Source organism: Pristis pectinata, chromosome 9 (genome assembly GCF_009764475.1).
Source record: "Pristis pectinata isolate sPriPec2 chromosome 9, sPriPec2.1.pri, whole genome shotgun sequence".
Lineage (NCBI taxonomy): Eukaryota > Metazoa > Chordata > Chondrichthyes > Rhinopristiformes > Pristidae > Pristis > Pristis pectinata.
In genome coordinates, this window is record NC_067413.1 from 53,889,711 (window position 1) to 53,910,679 (window position 20,969).

At 42.2% G+C, this 20,969-nt stretch overlaps 1 protein-coding gene across 1 annotated transcript in view; it reads left to right on the plus strand.

Moving 5' to 3' along the window:
• Nucleotides 1-20,969, plus strand: part of LOC127574320 (dual specificity calcium/calmodulin-dependent 3',5'-cyclic nucleotide phosphodiesterase 1A-like) — a 231,688-nt gene that overhangs the window by 167,186 nt on the left and 43,533 nt on the right. Inside the window, exons 14-15 of the mRNA XM_052023234.1 lie at nt 4,349-4,524; nt 15,359-15,646. Coding sequence (XP_051879194.1) covers nt 4,349-4,524; nt 15,359-15,646 — 464 coding nt within the window. The remainder of the gene's footprint in view (nt 1-4,348; nt 4,525-15,358; nt 15,647-20,969) is intronic.

Genomic DNA, 20,969 nt, shown 5'->3' on the forward strand with positions numbered 1-20,969 from the left:
AATGTATTATTCTTTAGGATCTTACCTGACATTCTTTATCTCAGTATAGTAGCATGTTTGCAGTTATGCACGATTTCATCCAGTTCAGATTTGCAGTGAGATAAATGTTCCCAATGAATCAGTACATACAGTAAATAGGTAGAAACTTACACAACATCATTCCATATATTGGTTAGCTAGGAAGTTGGATCAAAATGAGTGGACACTTAACAATTTTTAGGGGAAGAATTGTTGTTTGGTGGCTAAATTCGCCGCATCCATCTGTTTTAGTTTGAACAATTACAAACTTACACTGGATCTGAGAAGTAGATAATTAAGTATTACATAATTGTAGTACTGTCTGGGGCTCAGGTGAGAGCAGTCTTGGCATGCTGGACTGGCAGAGATGCCAACAAAATCCTGTTTGATAAAGTCCTGCAAGGCAGATTGATCAAAAAAGTAAAAGCTCTTGGGATTCAAGGGAAAATAACAAGTTAGTTTCAAAATTGTCTCACTGGAAAAAGCAAAGTTGGTGGAAGTTGTAGTGACTAGTGGACAAAGAGATGTGAGCTTCTGCAGTGGCTCAGTACTTGTTGTCATATTTTACATGCTATATATAAATGATGTGAACTGAAAAGGAGGGGCTTAGCTTAAAAAAAAATGCCAAGGAATGCAAACGTGGCACTGTAGTTGATAATGAAGAGAGAAGCTGTTGGCAGCAGGAAGATATCAATGGATTGGTTTGATGGCAGAGAAAGTAGCAAATGGAATTGCATATGTTGATTAAGTACAATGCATTTAAGGAGGCCAGGAAAAGGAAATACACTTTAGTAGGATACTAAGCAGAGGAATAGAGGGTGTAGAGGTTACATATTCATAGAACCCTAAAGGTAGCAAAGAATCGTTGAGAATTCTTTTACACAGAAGAAGATTATTTGGCCCATGATGCCTGTACTAGATAACGTTACTCACCCCTAATCCCACTTTTAAGCACTAGGCTTGCAGCTCTGCAGGTCACAGTTCTTCAAGTAGTGTTTAAATGTAATGAGGGTTTCTCGCTCAGCCACGCTTTCAGACATGAGTTCCAGACACCTACCATCCACTAAATAGAAAAACATTTTGTTTACTCTGTTTATCCCATCCAGTATTTTACACCAATTTGACTCAACTACATCAGCATCATCTCCCTCTCTCATTTTGTTTGAAAACGATGGCAAAATATTCATGAAGAACATTAAACAAATCCCCCACCTCTACATTGTTACATTTTAGATGAGGTTGTATGATAGGCTAAAATGGTTAAGAAGGCAAATGGGATAGTTGCCTTTATTGGCTGATGCATGGAAAACATGAGTGGGAAGTTAATTCTGGAATTGAATGAAACCCTCGTTAGGCAACAGTAGGAATATTGTTTACAGTTCAGGTCACCAAGTCAGAAGACAACAGCAGAGAAAGTGCAGAGGAGATTTAAAAGAACATTGCCAGATCCAGGAAATTTTAGTAGTGAAAGGAGATTAACTAGGCAGGAGGCAGGAGACGGAGAGAAAATTATGAGAGGCTTAAATGGGCTGAAAAGGAAGGAGCTATTCCCCTTAGCGTGAGGAAAATAACAAGAGGATATAAATTTAGATTAATTGATAGAAGGATAGGACAGAAGTTGGGGAAAATCATTCTCATTCAATGACTAATGAGATTCTGGAACTCAGGAGAGACTGAGAGCCTTCTACTTCTTCATTGAACAGAAGCTCCACCAGTTCCCCTCTATCAACACACACATTCACCTGACTCAATTTATCCTCACATTGGATATTTTCTCCTTCAACTCCACTCTCTTTCTCCAGATTAAAGGTGAAATTATGTGCACTTGTATAGGGCTGAATTATGCTTGCTTTTTTTTGTGGGATTTGTGGGACAGTCTTTGTTTCAGTTCTACCCAAGCCTAATCCTTCAACTCTTTTTCCAGTGCATCAATATTTTTGCTGCTTCCTGAACTCATATAGAACTCAAAAATTGCATCACTGTTGCTGCCAATTTCCTTCACATGGTCCATCTCTGACTCTTCCCTTTCTGGATCTGTCTGGCTCCATCCTGGGGTCAGGCTAGCCACAAACGTTCATTACAAGCCCGGAGCCATCTTGACCTTGCTCCCTTCTATCCTGCCACCTGTAAGAACTCCTTTTCAATCTCCCAATTCCTCTGTCTCTGTTGCATTTGTTGTGATGATGAGATATTTCACACAGGCGTCTCTGAAATGTGTTCTTTCATCCTGAACCCTAGTTTCCTCTCTACCATAAGGGACAGAACCCTTGAATACATCCATGTATTTTCTCCCAGACAGAGCAAAAACAGAGTTCTTTGGTCCTTATCTTCCTCCCCATCGGACTACACATTTAATGGATCGTCCTTCACAATTTCCACCAATTCAAGTAAGATTCTACCACCAGACACACATACCCCTTTAAGAAATTCCCTGTCCTGCTCTTTTGTCCCCACCTACCTCTTTCTGTCTTATGGCACTTACCTACGCAACCACGGGAGATGCAATGTCTGCCTTTCACCCCTTCCCTTTCCATCATCCAGGGATCCAGTGTTTCCAGAGGAGCAGCAATTCACTTCCACTTCTTATCTAGTGTACTGCATTCAGGGCTCACAATTTGTCTCCTTTTTGCTGGAGAAATGAAGCACAGATTGGGAGAACACTCTGCGGAGCACCTGCTTTCAGTCCACTGGAGTGACCCTGAACTTACAGTTGTCTGCAACTCTGACATTTTGTCTATGACCTCCTGCATTGTTACAATGAGGCCCAATGCATGCTTGAGGAAAAATAGCTTATCTTGTACCTGAGCATGTTGCAGCCTTCTGGACTCGATATCAAATACTCCAACTTTAGCTCATTCACTCATTCTTTCTGCCTGTATTAGAATTGGCCATTTCCCATAGCTTTGCTATGAACAACACATCACACAAGCAAAGAAGCATAACCTGACCCTAACCCTTTGCCTACTGCAATATTTACTCATTTGGTCTCATCCCATCAGAAACATTCCCTTTGTTCCCTCACCCACCTTCTCTACTACTGAAATCTAATTTATTTTCTCTTTCCCAGTTCTGGTGAAGCATCCCAGGCCTGAAACATTAACCTTTACTCTTTCCAGAGATGCTGCCTGACCTGAGTGTTTCCAGCAGTTTCTATTTTTATTTCAGATTTTCAATGTGTGCAGTTTTTAGATTTTCATTTACTTTGGAATTCACTGACTGAAAGGGTTGTAGAGGCAGAAAGCCTCATCTTATTTGTAAAAATAAATATTTGGATAACTACTTGAAGAGCCCTAACCTTTATGGACCATGATCTAGAATGTGGGACCAGTTTAATAGGTCCTTTATTGGCATGGATACATGGGCTTAGTGGCCTCCATGTAAATTTATGTGATACTATAATACATGAAAGCAAGGCCTGGCTGCTCTCTGAAATGGCTGTAAGCAATTCTATTGTCATTATCTCAAAGTGCAGAGAATTATCCCTGGTGTTCTGGCCAACATTTAACCTTCAACTAATATTGCAAGATCTTGGTGACTATCACTTGGTTGTTTGTAGGAACTTGCTGTGTTAGTTGCTAATGTTCCTATTTAACAATATATTACTCCATTTTGAAAATACTTCTTTGGCTGTAAATTAGGTAACAATTAAAAGGTGCTGTACAAATCTTATTCACTTTCAATTTAAGGCCTAAACTGCCTTTCGCTGGTAAAAAAAAACATATTGCTGCCTGTTTTACCTAATGTAACATGAGGGCATAAACAGAATCTTTCCTTCATGGAATTTGTTATTTACCCCAATGATTATTTTCTTCAATTCATCTTCACAAGTACATCTGGAAATTGAACTCCAAACAGTACCTAAATACAGCTTTTCTAAATTGATGCATTTGCTATTAATCCTCCCTCAACTCTCTGTTGGACAGGTGAGGATCAGTGGGGTGAGAGTTCAATGCAGGGAACCAGACCCTGACATGGTGTGGAGAGCTATGGCATAATACGGACATATCTGAATTGGACTCCAACATTATAATTGGTTAATTAATTTAAAATTTATCTTTTGCTCTGAGGATTGACAATCTATTCACCAGCCTGCATCATGGACTTCTCCAATCTCCTAACTGCAAGATGTCTGCTGCTTTTGATTCATCCTGCCCACTGATTATGTTGTTCATTAAGTTTAGTAGGATCTCCATGTCCCTCACCTTTATGGGTTCTTGAGCCATATTATGACTGATCACAACATACCCCATCTCCCCATCAATGTCTAGGCCATTGTGTTTACTTGTTTCTACTGTTTTACTATGAATCTGTTCATTTTCCTTGTGTCTAGTCTGAATAGTATTCCATCCACTGATGTGAAACATTCAAAGCTGAAGCATACAGGGGCTGAAGGATGTTCCTCAATAAATTCTTCCCTACTTACTGTGGATGTGAAGAACTTTAAAAGTAGCTGGAATGAAATATTACAACAAAACCGTGAGAAATGGAAGGCACTGCATGCAAAAGGTCAGCGAAGCATTACGTCCTAGGCAATACATGTCTCTCTCAATTCATTTTATGTATTATATATAATGTACAATTGAAAAGGCATATTAGTGCAAATTAATTTATCACAATTAATGACTCACTCTTTCACAGATGTCACAGCTGACTATTTTGTCTTTGTAGGATCCACAACTTAGTGACATCCTTAGCTAATTGGTACTTGAGTCAGCAGCAACCCTATCTGTCCTGTTGGTGCATTTATCTCGATGTTCAAAGAATTTTGCCAAGATGTAACAGTAATTGTTTTGCCTAACAGGGAGGTTGGATTATAGCCATCCTGCTGAAACAGGCAAGAAGGAAATTTACGTCAAGTAGTTTATTGCAATAAAATCTGTGTCCCATTTATTGACACTTCACATCAATAACGCCTATCATAACAGATTAAGATATCTCAATGATTTTTCACTAAATCAAAAAAAGTCATGTTTTTGTAGTTTGAAATTTATATTTTTGCAACTTTATAAGTATCTATGAGGGTAACATTTTAATTATGCATGGTAAACAGTTTGCTATCATATAATTAATTCCTAAAATCATATGAGGGTGGTTGAACTAGACCAGAACTGTCTCACCTTTGCTGTGAGGAGGATTCTGGTTTCTGTTTAGTGTCTCTCCTGACAGAATATCCAGCTCAAGGACTCAAACACATTTAACCCTGCGCATTAGTGGACTGCAGCCTTCATGTGATGAAGCATTCTGGACCATGTATCTGGCTTTGCAGCACATTTTTTGAGCTAATTGGCTTACTATGTGCTATGAATGGTGGGCAGCAAGTGTATATTTCTGGCTCTCTAACACACTGCCTACAATAAAGGTGAAAAATATAGGTGGCTGGTGCATCAAATGGTATTCTGTCCTTTGCATCTGCAACTATGGGGCCCAATCCCTGTCTGAGATGCCGTCTACCAAAGACAACTAGCACCATAACTCACTAAAATGGGGTGGGGCAATGCTTTCTAGTAACAAAGTTGGTGAAATTTATTAACCCGGAATATGGAGCCAGCTGCATGGAGGGCTTCAGTAAATGTCCTTTCATAACATCAAAAGGCTAAAAATATATCCACTAGCAAAAGCAAGGTCACTTAGCCAGTGCATTTTAAAGGGATCGTTAATAGTTTAGTTGCTATTTAATTGTTACTGGCTGTTGCTATAAACCACATGTTTTTGGTGCTTTCAGTGGTTATTTGCTAAAACTTCATGTGAATTGCCATAACAGTTAGCACTGTTCCCCGATTGCTCCTTGGGTGCTGTCTGTGTGGAGTTTATATATTCTCTCTAAGACTGTGTGGGTTTCCCTAGGGTTCTCCAGTTTTCTCCCGCATTCCAAAGACTTGCAGGTTAGAAGCTTAATTAGCTCCTGTAAATTGTAGGAGGGTGGTAGGAGAATCAGTGTGGACTTAATATACACACGAGGGAGAATAGTTCACGGGGAAATAAGTGGGGAGTAGGATTGCTCTGCGAGCTGGCAGAAACTCCATGAACTGAATTGCCTTCTTCTACGAGGAAAGATATAACAGTAAGGCTCCTGAACAAACCAGTTGCTGTCAGGTTTGGGTGCATTTGTCAGCAGTCCCTTTTGCAATGCAATATAACAGGATAATAGGTAGAGGATGCACAGAGAGGAGGAGGAGGAGAGAAAAGCTTCCAGTAACGGACCATATCAGGGTGTTCTGTTACCAGTTCACTAAATATCAGGAAGAAGCAATACGTTGACGGGGGGATGGGAAGCAAATGGGAATCAGATGATGGAGCAATTGGTGTAAAGATAGATGCAATGTGCAGAAAGACTGCAGTCAGTTGGATGGGTTGAGATGTGCTTACTTTAATGTGAGAAGTATTAAGAATAAGGGTGATCAACTTGGAGCATGGATCAGTACGTGGAATTACAATATTGTGGCCATTACAGAGACCTGGCTGTCGCAAGGGCAGGATTGGCTGTTTGATGTTCCGGGGTTTAGATGTTTCAAAAGGGACAGGAAGGAGTAAAAGGGGAGGGGGGGCGGGCTTATCAGGGAGTGCTAATCAGGGACAGTATCACAGCTGCAGAAAGGTGGAAGGATTGTCTACTGAGTCAGTGTGGGTGGAAGTCAGAAACAGGAAGGGAGTTATCACTCTATTGGGAGTATTCTATAGGCCCCCAGGCTTTCCACCTTCCACACCCCCCCCCCCCCCCCCCAAAAGCAATTGGGATACTGAGGAGCAGATAAGCAGACAACTTTTGGAGAGGTGCAAAAATAACAGGGTTGTTGTCATGGGAGTCATCAACTTCCCTAATATTAATTGGCACCTCTTTAGTGCAAAAGGTTCAGATGGGGCAGAATTTGTTAGGTGTGTCCAGGAAGGATTCCTGACACAGTATGTGGACAGGCCGACTAGAGGAGAGGCCATACTGGATCTAGTGCTAGGCAATGAACCTGGTCAGGTGACAGACTTCTCGGTGAGTGAGCATTTCGGAGATAGTGACCACAACTCCCTGACCTTCAGCATAGCTATGGATGAGGATTGGAGTAGAAGATATGGGAAGGTATTTAATTGAGAGAGAGCTAATTACGATGGTATTAGGCAGGAACTCGGGAGTGTAAATTGGGAACAGATATTCTCAGGGAAATGCACAGCAGAAATGTGGAGGTTGTTTAGGGAACACTTGCATGGGGTTTTAGATAGGTTTGTCCCACTGAGACAGGGAAAGGATAGTCGGGTGAAGGAACCATGGTTGACAAGAGACATGGAACATTTAGTCAAGAGGATGAAGGAAGCATATTTAAGGTTTAGGAAGCAAAAACCAGACGGGGCTCTTGAGGGTTATAAAGTAGGCAGGAAGGAGCTTAAGAAGGGACTTAGGAGAGCTAGAAGGGGGCATGAGAAGTCCATGGCAAATAGGATTAAGGAAAACCCCAAGGCATTTGACATGTACATGAAGAATAGGAGGATGACTAGGGTGAGGATAGGACCATTCAGGGATAAAGGGGGAAACATCCCTGGAGGCGGAGGAGGTAGGGGAGGTCCTTAATAAATACTTTGCTCAGTGTTCACCAGGGAGAGGGACTTTGAATGTGAGGTCAGTATAGGACAGGCTAATGTACTGGAGCATGTCAAAGTTAGAGGCAGTGTTCGAGGTTCTGAAAAACATTAGGATAGATAAGTCCTTGGGCCAGACAGGATATATTCTAGGTTACTATGGGAAGTTAGGGAAGAGATTTCTGGGGCATTGATGATGACCTTTACATCCTCCCTGACCACAGGAGTGGTACCAGAGGATTGGAGGATGGCAAATGTTGTTCCGTTGTTCAAGAAAGGTAATAGGGATAATCCTGGGAATTATAGACCAGTGAGTCTTACATAAACTATTGGAGAGGATTCTTTGCGACAGGATTTACGAGCACTTGGAGAAGCACAGTCTTATTAGGGATAGTCAGCATGGTTTTGTGAGGGGCAGGTCATGCCTCACAAGCCTAATTGAGTTTTTTGAGAAGATGACAAAACAAATTGTTGAAGGTAGAGTGTTCGATGTGGTGTATATGAATTCTAGTAAGGCGTTTGACAAGGCTTCCCCATGGTAGACTCATCCAGAAAATCATGAGGTGTGGGATCCATGGAAACTTGGCTGCGTGGATTCAGAATTGGCTTACCCACAGAAGGCAGAGGACGGTAGTAGATGGAGCATATTCTGCCTGGAGGTCAGTGACCAGTGGTGTTCCACGGGGCTCTGTTTTGGGACTCCTACTCTTTGTGGTTTTTATAAATGACTTGGATGAGGAAGTGGAAGGGTGGGTTAGCAAGTTTGCAGATGACATGAAGGTGAGTGGTGTTGTGGATAGTGTGGAAGGTTGTCGTAGGTTACAACGGGACTTAGACAGGATGCAGAGCTGGAGGGAGAAGTGGCAGATGGTGTTCAATCTGGGGAAGTGTGAAGCAATACACTTTGGAAGATTGAATTTCAAGGCAGAGTACAAGGTTAATGGCAGGATTCTTAGCAGTGTGGAGGAACAGAGGGATTTTGGGGTTGAAGTCCATAGATCCCTCACAGTTGCCCTGCAAGTTGATAGGATGGTTAACAAGGCATATAGTGGGCTAGCCTTGATTAGTCCAGGGATTAAGTTCAAAAGCCGTGAAGTAACATTGCAACTCTATAAAACTCTGGGTAGACCACACTTAGAGTATTGTATTCAGTTCTGGTTGCCTCATTATAGGAAGGATGTGGAAGCTTTAGAGAGGGTGCAGAGGAGATTTACCAGGATGCTGCCGGGATAAGAGACATGTCTTATGAGGATAGGTTGAGCAAGCTAGGGCTTTTCTCTTTAGAGTAGTGGAGGATGAGAGGTGACTTGATAGAGGTGTATAAGATTATGAGGAGCATAGGCAGAGTGGGCAGCCAGCATCTTTTTCCCAGGGTGGTAGTGGCCAATACCAAGGACATCAGTTTAAGGTCAGAGGAGGAAAGTTTAGGGGAAATGTCAGAGGTAGGTTTTTTACACAGAGAGTGGTGGGAGCCTAGGACACACTGCCAGGTGTGGTGATAGAGGCTGATACAATAGGGACATTTAAGAGACTCTTAGATAGGCACATGGATGTAAGCAAGATGCAGGGTAATGGGCTCTGTCGGAAGGAAGGGTTAGGTTGATCGTGGAGTAGGTTTATACAAGTCGGCACAACATCGTGGGTTGAAGGGCCCGTCCTGTGCTGTACTGTTCTGTGTTCTATGAGATATTGTTCTTTAATAAAGGTGTCTGCTGAAACCTGCCACCACTACTTCTGCAATTGCAACAGGGCAAGAACTGCATTACCAGTTACTGTCAAGGTAAATGTGGCAATGAACGTTTCAGGCTAGACCAGAGAATTTGGAAACATCTTACCACTTGCTGTCTGCTGCTGGGTAAGGGAACTCACTGAGGATCGCTTCTCAAAGTAAATTGACTATAGTTGATTCTCTTGTCAGAGACCAGCAGGTGGATAAGGGAAGTGGTTTTGATGAACTCCAATGTCGCAGAATGCTGTTGTTTCCATGCATTCCTCTTCACAGGGGCTTCATGTTAACTTTATCCTTTACCATTCTGTAAGCAGCCTGCTGGAGTGTGACCATAAGCTGTGAGACATGCAGAACCGTGTCTGGTGTTGCGGTAGCAGTCACAATGTTTTTGTGCTGCTGCATTTGAGACACCAGCGCAAACTTAAAGAGGCTGCTCAACAACGTGGTTGGTGACTCTGGTGCTCTACTCATGAACACACGTGCTATGTGCATAAAATTAAAGCTCTGCTGCCACTGGAAATGTGATCAAGAAAACTATTGGCATAGTTCAGCAAGCCAGACTGCTCTGAAGGAGCCATACTTTATTTGACAGAGCCAGTTTTATGATTTGTGGCATCTGCTGCCTTTTGCATAATCTTTCCATTGTGAAGAGCTAAATCCAGCAATCAGCAAACAATCAGGACAAGGACAAATATTAAAATGAGGGGAGAAGGCAATCTAAACAGCCCTCTACTATCCTCCTACCAACTGACTTGCACTTTATCTTCCTTTTGTCACTGACCACCACCACACTTGCTTGGGCACAATGCAGAAATAATAACCACCAACAAAATGTTCATGCCAAATTGAATATAAAAGGCAACAAATCCTTGTGCATTTCCTAATTGCCTATCCTTAGTTCTGCTTGTAGTACCATCCCAAATGGTTGATGGAGGACCTCAACATTCTTGGGAGTGGACCTCCAGTAGTTCCGGCCCTATGAGTCCAGTAGACAGCATGGCTTGGTGTGTGTGGCAGCAGTCTGGAATTACATCTGACAGGCAACAGCCAGAGTATTAATGAGGTAGTAGAGCTAGGGATAGAATATTGGTTTCCTGAGTGAGGGCAGTAGACTCACTCCCCCCAAGTCAACATTCCTTGTAATTTGTTATTAGACAGACTGGTGGACATATGTGACATCCTCTTTACACAGTCACATAACAGCAGAGGAACTTGCTTGAAAAGTCATCAACCAGAAACAATTTCTCTGCACAGGTGTTACATGCTGAGTATTTCCAAAAATTTAGATTTCCAGCATCTGCAGTTTTTTTTAATATTCAAATGTACTTGGCAGTAATTTGAGGATCTTCTGCTGCCTTTGGACATTGGATAACTGCTGTTTATAGAAGGTGTGGTATTGATCATCAAATTGCATCCTACTTGGAACTAAAGTGCAATGGAATTGGCTTCCATTTCCATTCTGGAAAGAATAGTTCTAAGCTCTCACAAAGCTCCTTGTGCCAAGTGAGTTGTGAACTACTCTGATCTTATTGAACCCAGTATTTCTGGAACACTTCCCGATGCATATCCATTAGACTCCTCCTGAAGCTTGCATCATCATCATCCTCATATGGGGGATACCCTTGTAAGCAGTTAAGATGTACAGAAACATTGGAGCTCCCCCAAACCCTGCATGTGTGTAATGTAGCGGAGCATCTGACTATCAGGACTGAGTGGGTGGTTGATGAGAGTTTGGTGAATTGAGCCGTGTTGGAGGACAGTGGTACATTTAGAAAGATATGATACTGACCTTGATCAAATGTACAAGTTCAATGAATTTCTTGCGATATCATATCCTGGTACTTATGGATTGACTCCTAGTATTAATTACTGTGGTTATCTACTCCCACTGCCTTCTGAACGTGTGCCTGGAAAGTTTCCTATCATCATGCAGATACAAGACATCACTCCTACTTTGTACTTCCTTCACATAAGGACCTATGTAGCATCCAAATATTTCAGAAACTGCCCTCTTCATTATTACATTACCCACAATTTTCAAATTCCCCTCCAGGCAGAATATATTGCACCCCTTGAAAGACGTGCAATATAGGTTTATGTCGTGCATGGTTGCTTTAACTGTTGGTGACCTCTTGTGCAAATGGCCATGAGCTAATTTGTCAGTTGAGCTCAGTTAGCACTTTTATCCCCAGAGAAGGTTGTTGGTTCAAGGTCCAGTCCATAGATCTGAAGACAAAAACTGGTGTAGTACTGAGAGAACATTGTCCTTTGGATGAGATGTTAAATCTTTCACCTCAGGTGGATATGAAAAGAAAAATCCTAAGGCATGATTATGAAGAACAAGGGTGTTTTCCTTGGTATCCTGGACAATATTTATCCCTTATAACGTCAAAACAGATTACCTGATCATCAGTACTGTTCTGCTTATGGGAACTTGTTGCAAAAAACCTGGCACTTTTCTTACAAGATGACCATGGTTCAAAAATAAAACTCTTTTGGGCATCCTCAGTCCACAAACATTTAATAAACACTTTGTTTCAAAATTGCAACTTGTAATGGGGCAGATGTGATAACCAATGAGTTGGCTGGTCACATGCTATCAGTCGTACTCTGCTGCTTCTAGTGTGCTCCCAAGCACATTTTAAAATAAGCCAGTCATTGGTTACCCATTCTTCACTTTGGGATGTCTTTAATGTCTTCCAAATTGGATCTTTCTGCCAGGCTTTCAGCAAGTCACATGGTCTGCTTGCCCAACACCATGACCTGTCATAGCTGTCCCATGGACACTGCCTGCTGTTTGGGTTGTGTCCAGCTTCCCGTGGGTGTCCTCGTTCCTGAATCACTTGGGCAGATATAACATTACAGCAAATGAGCTCTTACCCTGCTTTGGCATGAGCAAACAAGCTGAGTAATTTTAATTCCTATTCAGTCAGGCTGTGTAAAATTGTACTTAAGTGGTTAATTCTCAACTAATATTTAACAAAAGGACTTAAACACTATAGCTTTATAAACAAAATAAATAATATTTCAAAGCAAACTTTCATCTGGAGTTGTACCTATTTCCTGTGTCCCACTATCATTTCAAGAATTTTGTGTCAGAAATGATGTCAGCCTCAAGCATATTTAAAGTGACATAATAATGTCAAGAAAACTTTCGCCATCATAAATATCGCATTGGATGCAGGAATGTTTAAAAAAAGTTCTGTAAAATGCTTGAGCCTGGTCAAGTATTCTGAACCAATGGCATATCAGTTGCTGACAATACAAAGATAACAACTGTGGCGAGAAAATGAAGAGTCAATATGGAGACAAAAGAGACTGACAATTATGGATATGAAAAGGATTTGCCTACTACTGAAACAGGTCTATGGTGGATGCCATCTCCCTGGCCCTGCACTCATCTCTGGAGCATCTGGACAGTAAAGACAATTACGTTAGACATCTCTGCCTTCAATACTATAATTCCAAGCAAATTCTTCTCCAAACTCCGAGACCTGGGACTCAACACCTGCTTCTGCAACTGGATCCTTGATTTCCTGACCAACAGACCGCAATCAGTGAGGATAGTCAGCAACACCTGCAGCATGATTATTCTCAGCACTGGTGCCCCACAAGGCTGTATCCTCAGCCCCCTACTCTGCTCCATATTCACTGGCCAGATTCTGCTGTAACTCTACAAGTTTACAGATGATACTATCATAATGGGCCATATCTCAAATAATGATGAGTCGGAGTACAGGAAGGAGATAGAGAGCATAGTGACATGGTGTCATGACAACAACCTTTCTCTCAATGTCAGCAAAATAAAAGAGCTGGTCATAGACTTCAGGAAAGGGGGCAGTGCACATGCTCCTGTCTACATTAATGATGCTGAGGTCGAGAGTGTTGAGAGTTTTAAGTTCCAAGGAGTGAACATCACTCTTAGCCTGTCTTGGTCCAACCATGTAGGCGCCACAGCCAAGAAAGCTCACCAGCGCCTCTACTTCCAGAGGGGGCTAAAGAAATTTAGCACATCCCCGTCAACCCGCACCAATTTTTATTGATGTACCATAGAAAACATCCTATCTGGATGCATCACAGCTTTGGTACGTCAACTGCTCTGCCAGGACTGTAAGAAACTGCCAAGAGTTGTGGACACAGCCCAGCACATCACAGAAACCAGCCTTCCCCTCATGGACTCTTGTCTATATTTCTCACTGCCATGGTAAAGCAGCCAGCATAATCAAAGACCCCACCCACCCCGGACATTCTTCCTTCTTCCTTCTCCCATTTGGCAGAAGATGCAAAAGCCTGAAAGAATGTACCACCAGGATGAAGAACAGCTTCTATCCCACTGTTATAAGACTATTGAGTGGTTCCCTCATAAGATAAGATGGACTCTTAACTTCACAATCGACCTCGTTATGACTTTGCACCTTATTGTCTACCTGCACTGCACTTTCTCTGTAGCTGTGACACTTTATTCTGCATTCTGTTATTGTTTTACCTTGTACTACCTCAATGCACTGTGTAATGAATTGATCTGTATGAACGGTATGCAAGACAAGTTTTTCACTGTACCTCGGTACATGTGCCAATAATAAACCAATTTACCAATTTGAAGATGCTGGAGTCTGGAGCAAAAAGTAAATAGCTGGACGAATTCAGCTAGTCAAGCAGCATTTATGGAGGCAAAAGTAATGTGTTGATGTTTTGGGTCAAGACCCTGCATTAGGACTGGGAGGAAGAGGAAAGATGGCAAATATAGAAGTGCAGGGAAGGGGTGGGACAAGAACTGGTAGGTGATGGGTGGAACCAGATGGATCTGGGTGGGCTGGGGATGGGGGGGATTGGGCTGTACTGTGAGCAGAAGGATTCAGGTGGGGGAGAGGTTGAGGGGTGGATAAGGTGAATAGAGAACCTGGGTGGGAGTGGGAAGAAACACAAGGGGTGTGGATTTCCTGAAATTGGAAAATTGAATGCTCATACCATTGGTTGTGGTCTACTCAAGCAGACTATGAGGTGTTATTCTTCTAGTTTGTGTTAGTAATTGTTAAATCAGGGAGGTCTCAGTTTCTTTGTTCAAGAAACACAAAAATGTTGTCACGCTGGTACGGCAAATAGAGCATTGGTCTTTGTGATGGAGTGCATGAGTAAGAAAGCTTTCCTACAACTGCATTGGATTTTGGTGAGACCACAATTGCTGTACAGTCTTGCTATTATTTTATGAAAAAGGATGTACTTATATTAAAGGCAAATACAGGTTCAGTGGGGAATTATCCTATGAGAAAAGATTAAACACAATGAACCTATACTGTCTGGAGTTTAGAAAAATGACAGGTGATTTTACTGAAACAGGTAAGATCCAGGGTGGTCTTGACAGAATAGAGGTCATCAGGATATTTCACGTAGAAGAGAGGTGGAGAACTAGAGGGCATGGTGTCAGGGTAAAGGGTAGAACATTTGAAATTAATACTAGGAGAAATTTCTCTTGAAGGGTTGTGACTCTCCAGAACTCTTTGGATGGCTGATCCATTTAACATATCCAAAGTAGAGATAGAGTTTCACAATGTGAGGGCATCAAAAGTAGGATGAGAAAGTACAAAAAGATCAGCTCACCAAAATTGTACAGGATGTTCAGACTTGGGGGCCATTTAGCTTAGTATACAGTATCTATTGTGTTCTTATCAATGAAATGTCCAAAATTCCCAACCATTCCATGTGTGACTTTGCGATGTCAAATGTCAGTTTCTTCTGATAATAAAATTATCATTAATCCACTGAGACCAATTTTCTTAATGTGTTACCCACCCACAGAACATAACATTAGAAACTGAGAAATGTAGGAAAGTTAAAAGTAGAAACTAGAGATATATGATATAAATTTAATGGTGGGAAATGCACTGTTAATGTTAAAATAGTATTTCTACGCAATATTCAAAATTAATTCATTATGCAGCGTGAATGGAAAACCCTCAAAATAGGACTTGGACTGGAGTTTTCCAGGATCTGCTGACAGTCTGAAGTTCACAAATGTTCTAATGACATTTCTTTAATTTGTTTAATTAGATGCTGAAGAAAAAGCAAAAAGAGAAGCTGCAGAAATGGCCGAACAAGAGTCCAAGGAAGTACCAAAGAATGAAAATACAGAACAACATCATGTTAATAAAGAACAAACAGTTGAACAGAAAGAGAGCAGTGATGAAGAAAAACACACAAAAAGTCATATTGCCAATATTAATCCTGTTCATAACACCAATAAAGATGCCAAGTCGAATGAGGAAGAAAGCCATTGTGAAACAGAGGAAAGTGCTGAAAACGAAACTTCTGAACGCAAGTCACAGCATATACAGAATTGTAAGTCAATTCCTCATTACATTCATGTGCTTAATGTCTTTCCAACAATAATTCTGACACTTCGTCTGTGCCTATTTACTATGAAGATTCACAACACAGAGGAAAGTCATTCAACCCATTATCACATCAAGTCAATTTGAGTTTATTGTCATATGCAATAAGACAGTGAGGTACGCACAATGAAAAACATGCTTGCAGCAGCATCGCAGGTACCTAGGTTCAGACAACACACGTAGCATAAGTTGTACATCAATTATACAAGACAGTGAAGAAGAAAAGGAGTCCATGGTAGTGCAAGAGGTAGTCCATAGTGTTCTGTTGCTGACGTAGGCTTAGTGTTATGCAGGTTGGTTCAACAACCTGATGTTTGTATTCATTTCCACTCTGGAACAATACAGAACTGCTCCCATTGACATGCTCCTCCTTATTTTTAATCTCTGATATTGGGACCAGTACTTCCTTTAATCTTTCTTAATAACTTGCCTTGGGTATAGTAGAAATGTTTTCTACAGATGTGAAAATCAATTAAACAGTGCAAAAGATTGCACCCTACAGAAAACAAATGACCTGATCAAACTAGCAAAATGGGCAGAAACACAGCAAATGAAATGAATACAGATTGTTAATATTTTGTTAGCTTCCCTTCTTCATGGGTTCGTAATGACACATTTGAAGTATGCACAAGATATTTGATAATGTTATGCATGGATCATATTTTATTAATGTCTGGTAGAGATTATAGGTGCTCTTTTGGATTCTAATTCTGTCTCTCGAGTTCTGCAGTTGAAAACTATGGCCTGTAAATTCAAAGTCAAAGTTGGATGTATTGTCATTTGCACAAGTACATGTATGCACAGGTGCAATGAAAAACTTACTTATAGCAGCATCACAGGCACATAGCATCAGATAACCAGCATTCGTAAGAAAAACATAAACATAACTTATACACAATTCTCACAAGAAAGAACACAATTAGAACAAAAAAAACAAAGTTACACTGGGTAAGGTACATTCATTCAGTGATATATATCGCAAGCCATCAAAATGATCTCTTTGAAAGGCCACAGGTGTAAAATTCTTTAGCCCATGAGGATCAATGTGTCATGCGCAATAGATTGGATTTTGCACATAGAGAACTGAAAGGCTTTTTCCTGAACAAATGAAAGTAGGTGTCTGATCCAGGGCTAAGCCACCAGCGACTGGTAATGATGGGAAAAGAGGATGGGGTCAGATTAGAGCTTGTTGGGGATGGATCATTATTGTTTTGGGGAGGTAGTGGTAGTTAGTGGCAGGGACCAACTGCTGTGGATGAAGGTTAATCCAGTGGATGAGAAGGGGTAATGGTTGAGCTTGCAACAATAGGTGGGGGGGGTGGGGTAAAGGGTGGACACAAGAGACTGCAGATGCTGGAAATCTGGAGCAACACACAAAGGAGCTGGAGGAACTCAGCGGGTCAGGCAGCATCTTTGGAGGGAAATGGGCAATTGATGTTTCGAGTCGAGACCCTTCATCAGAACTGAGGCATGTCCCCTTTAACTAACTCTATATTGAATTCTCCAACTTCAGGTAACTTCCTTTCTTTCTGTATCAAAACTGGGCATTTCTGAGGCTGGCTCAGATTTTCTTTCTCCATTTGTATAGGTTGGCCTGACACGCTCCGTAGCCTTGCCATCAGCACCACATAACACAGACAATAAAACATAATGTGCTTCTGACTGCTGCATTTAATTAATTTGGTCTCATTCTCTCAGAGAAATTTCCTTTGTTCCACTCATACTCCCTCACCTTTTCTGTAACTGAAAACTGACTTGATTTCTCTTTTCCATTTCTGAGAAGGGTGTCAGACCTGAAATATTAACTGTGTTTCTCTTTCCACAGATGCTGCCTCACCTGCTGAGTTTTATCAGCATTTCCTGTTATATTTCAGATCACCAGTACCTGCGACTTTTTTTGATTCCCTTTCAGCCACTGTCAATGTTGGTCTCAGTTGTGTATTGGGAGATCTTCAGTTTGGTAGTGAGGGGGATGTTGTGTAGTTTGATGACTTTTATTCAGATTTAGCTGAGGGCCTGGCTGGCTTTATTGATTCTGGAGGGAGGGATTCTGGATTCCTTGCCCAGAGACCTGTCATTGGAGATGATAATGCCAGATACTTGCACCAGCCTACATCTCTTCAGCTGTGTTTCCTTTCTTCAGGGGAAAGCCACAGTGGTCAGGTCTCTGGCGCTGAGACTAGTTGTGTGGCACAGAAGGGAAGTGGGGAGAAGAGGAGAGCGGTAGTGATAGGGGATTCAATAGTAAGGGGAGGGCAGACAGGAGATTCTGTGGACGTGAAAGAGACTCCAAATGGTGTGTTGCCTCCTGGGTGCCAGGGTCAGGGATGTCTCAGATTGGGTCCACAGCATTCTCAAGGGATAGGGCGAACAGCCAGAGGTCGTGGTACATATTGGTACCAATGATATAGGTAGGAAAAGAGATGAGGTCCTGAAGAGGGAATATAGGGAGCTAAGTAGGAAGCTGAAAAGCAGGACCTCAAGGGTAGTAATTACTGGATTGCTGCCTGTGCCACATGCCAGTGAGGGTAAAGATAGGTTGATCTGGCAGATGAATGCGTGGCTGAGGAGTTGGTGCAGGGGGCAGGGTTTCAGATTTGTGGATCATTGGGATCTCTTCTGGGGTAGGTATGATCTGTACAAAAGGGACGGGTTACACCTGAACTGGAGGGGGACCAATATTCTTGCGGGCAGGTTTGCTAGAGCTGTTGGGGAGGGTTTAAACTAGTTTGGCAGGGGGCTGGGAACCCAAGTGATAGGTTAGAGGTTGGTGCATTAGTGTACAAGTCGATGCAGCATGTAGAAAGACTGTGAGGAAGGATAGGCAGTTGAAAGGGCAAAATTACAGTCAGTTGGATGGGCTGAAATGTGTCTATTCTAATGCAAGAAGTATCAGGAACAAGGGTGATGAACTTAGAGCATGGGTAAGTACATGGAACTATGACATTGTGGCCATTACAGAGACTTGGCTGTCACAAGGGCAGGAATGGCTGCTGGATATTCCGGGGTTTAGATGTTTCAAAAGGGACAGGGACGGAAGTAAAACAGGTGAGGGAGTGGCTTTGCTAATCAGAGACAGTGTCGCATCTGTAGAAAGGGAGGATGTCCTGGAGGGATTGTCTACTGAGTAGTGTCGGTGGAAGTCAGAAACAGGAAGGGAGCGATCACTCTATAGATCCCCCAATAGCAGCAGAGACACTGAGGAGCAGATCAGGAGGCAGATTTTGGAGAAGTGAAAAAATAACAGGGTTGTTGTCAAGGGTGATTTCAACTTCCCTAATATTGATTGGCACCTCCTTAGTGTAAAGGGGATAGATGGGGCAGAGTTTGTTAGGTGTGTACAGGAAGGATTCCTGACGCAGTATGTGGACAGGCTGACTAGAGGAGAGGCCATACTGGACCTGGTACTTGGCAATGAGCCTGATCAGGTTTCAGATCTCTCGGTGGGAGAGCATTTTGGAGACAGTGACCATAACTCCTTGACCTTTACCATAGCCTTGGAAAGGGATAGGAGCAGAGAATATGGGAAAGTATTTAATTGGGTGAGGGGGAATTATGATGCTATTAGGCAGGAACTTAGGAGCTTAAATTGGGAGCGGATGTTCTTGGGGAAGCGCACAACGGAAATTTTTGAGGTTGTTTAAGGAGTATGATGATGATATGATATGATATGATATCTTTATTAGTCACATGTATATCGAAACGCACAGTGAAATACATCTTTTGCATAGTGTTCTTGGGGCAGCCTGCAAGTGTCGCCACACTTCCGGCACCAACATAGCATGCCCACAACTTCCTAACCTCTACGTCTTTGGAACGTGGGGGGAAACTGGAGCACTCGGAGGAAACCCACGCAGACACGGGGAGAACGTACAAACTCCTTACAGACAGCGGTGGGAATTGAACCTGGGTTACTGGTGCTGTAAAGCATTACGCTAACAAGAATGGGTACTTAATCTTCCAGGGTTTCGATGTTTTACAAAGAATAGAGAGGGAGGCATAAGGTGGTGGGGGGGAGGGAGGAGAGTTGCACTACTAATCAGACACAATATCACAGCTGCACTCAGAGGGGACATAATGGAGGGCTCGTCCACTGAGTCTATATGGGTAGAACTCAAAAATAAGGAAGGTGCAATCACTCTGGCATTATACTACAGACCCAATAGCCACCGGGACATTAAGGAACAGATATGCGTAGATTAGGGAAAGATGTAAAACTAATAGGGTTGTTGTTGTGGGGGACTTCAACTTCCCTAATATAAACTGGGACCTTCCGTATTGTAAGAGGTTTAGACAGGGCAGAATTTGATTCTGTGCATCCAGGAGTGTTTATTAAGTGAATATGCAGATAGTCCATCGAGAGGATGGGCCATACTGGACCTGGTGTTGGGTAACGAACCTGGACAGGTGACCGACCTTTCAGTTGGAGAACAGTGACCACAACTCCTTAAGCTTTAAGATAGCTGTATACAAGGATATGGACGTTGCGGGAGAGTTAATTGGGAACAGCTGTTTTTGGGCAAGTCCATATCTGACATGTGGAGGGTGTTTAAAGACCAACTGCACAGAGTACAGGACAGGTATATTCCAGTAAGAAGGACAAGGATGACAAGGTAAGAGAACCTTGGCTGTCAAGAGAGGTGGTGAATTTAGTCGAGAAGAAAACGGAGAAGTATATAAAGCTTGGGAAGCTAGGATCAAATGGAGCACTTGAGGATTATAAAGAAGCCAGAAAGGAACTTGAGGGAATTAGGAAAGCACGGAGGGGCCATGAAAAGTCCTTGGCAAGTAGGATTAAAGAGAATTCCAAGGCATTCTATACATACATCAAGAGCAAGAGGATAACTAGGGAGAGGGTAGGACCACTCAAGGATAAAGAAGGAAACGTGCTTGGAAGCAGAGGATGTGGGTGAGGTCCTTAATGAGTACATTGCATCAGTATTTACCAAGGAGAAGGACGTGGAGGATAGGGAGATCAGTGTGGAGCATGCTAATATGCTGGGCATTTCGAGATAAAGGAAGAGGTAGTGTTGGGTCTCTTAAAGAGCATTAAGGTCCCTGGGGCCTGATGAGATATACCCCAGGTTATTGAGAGAGGCAAGAGATGAGATTGCTGAGTTCTTGACCAATATCTTTGTGTCCTCTCTAGCCACAGGTGAGGTCCCAGAGAAATGGCGAGTAGCTAATGTTGTTCCATTATTCAAGAAGGGAAACAGGGATAAGACAACCTTCCTCATTATCCAGAGCAACACTAACTTTTGTGTTATTCA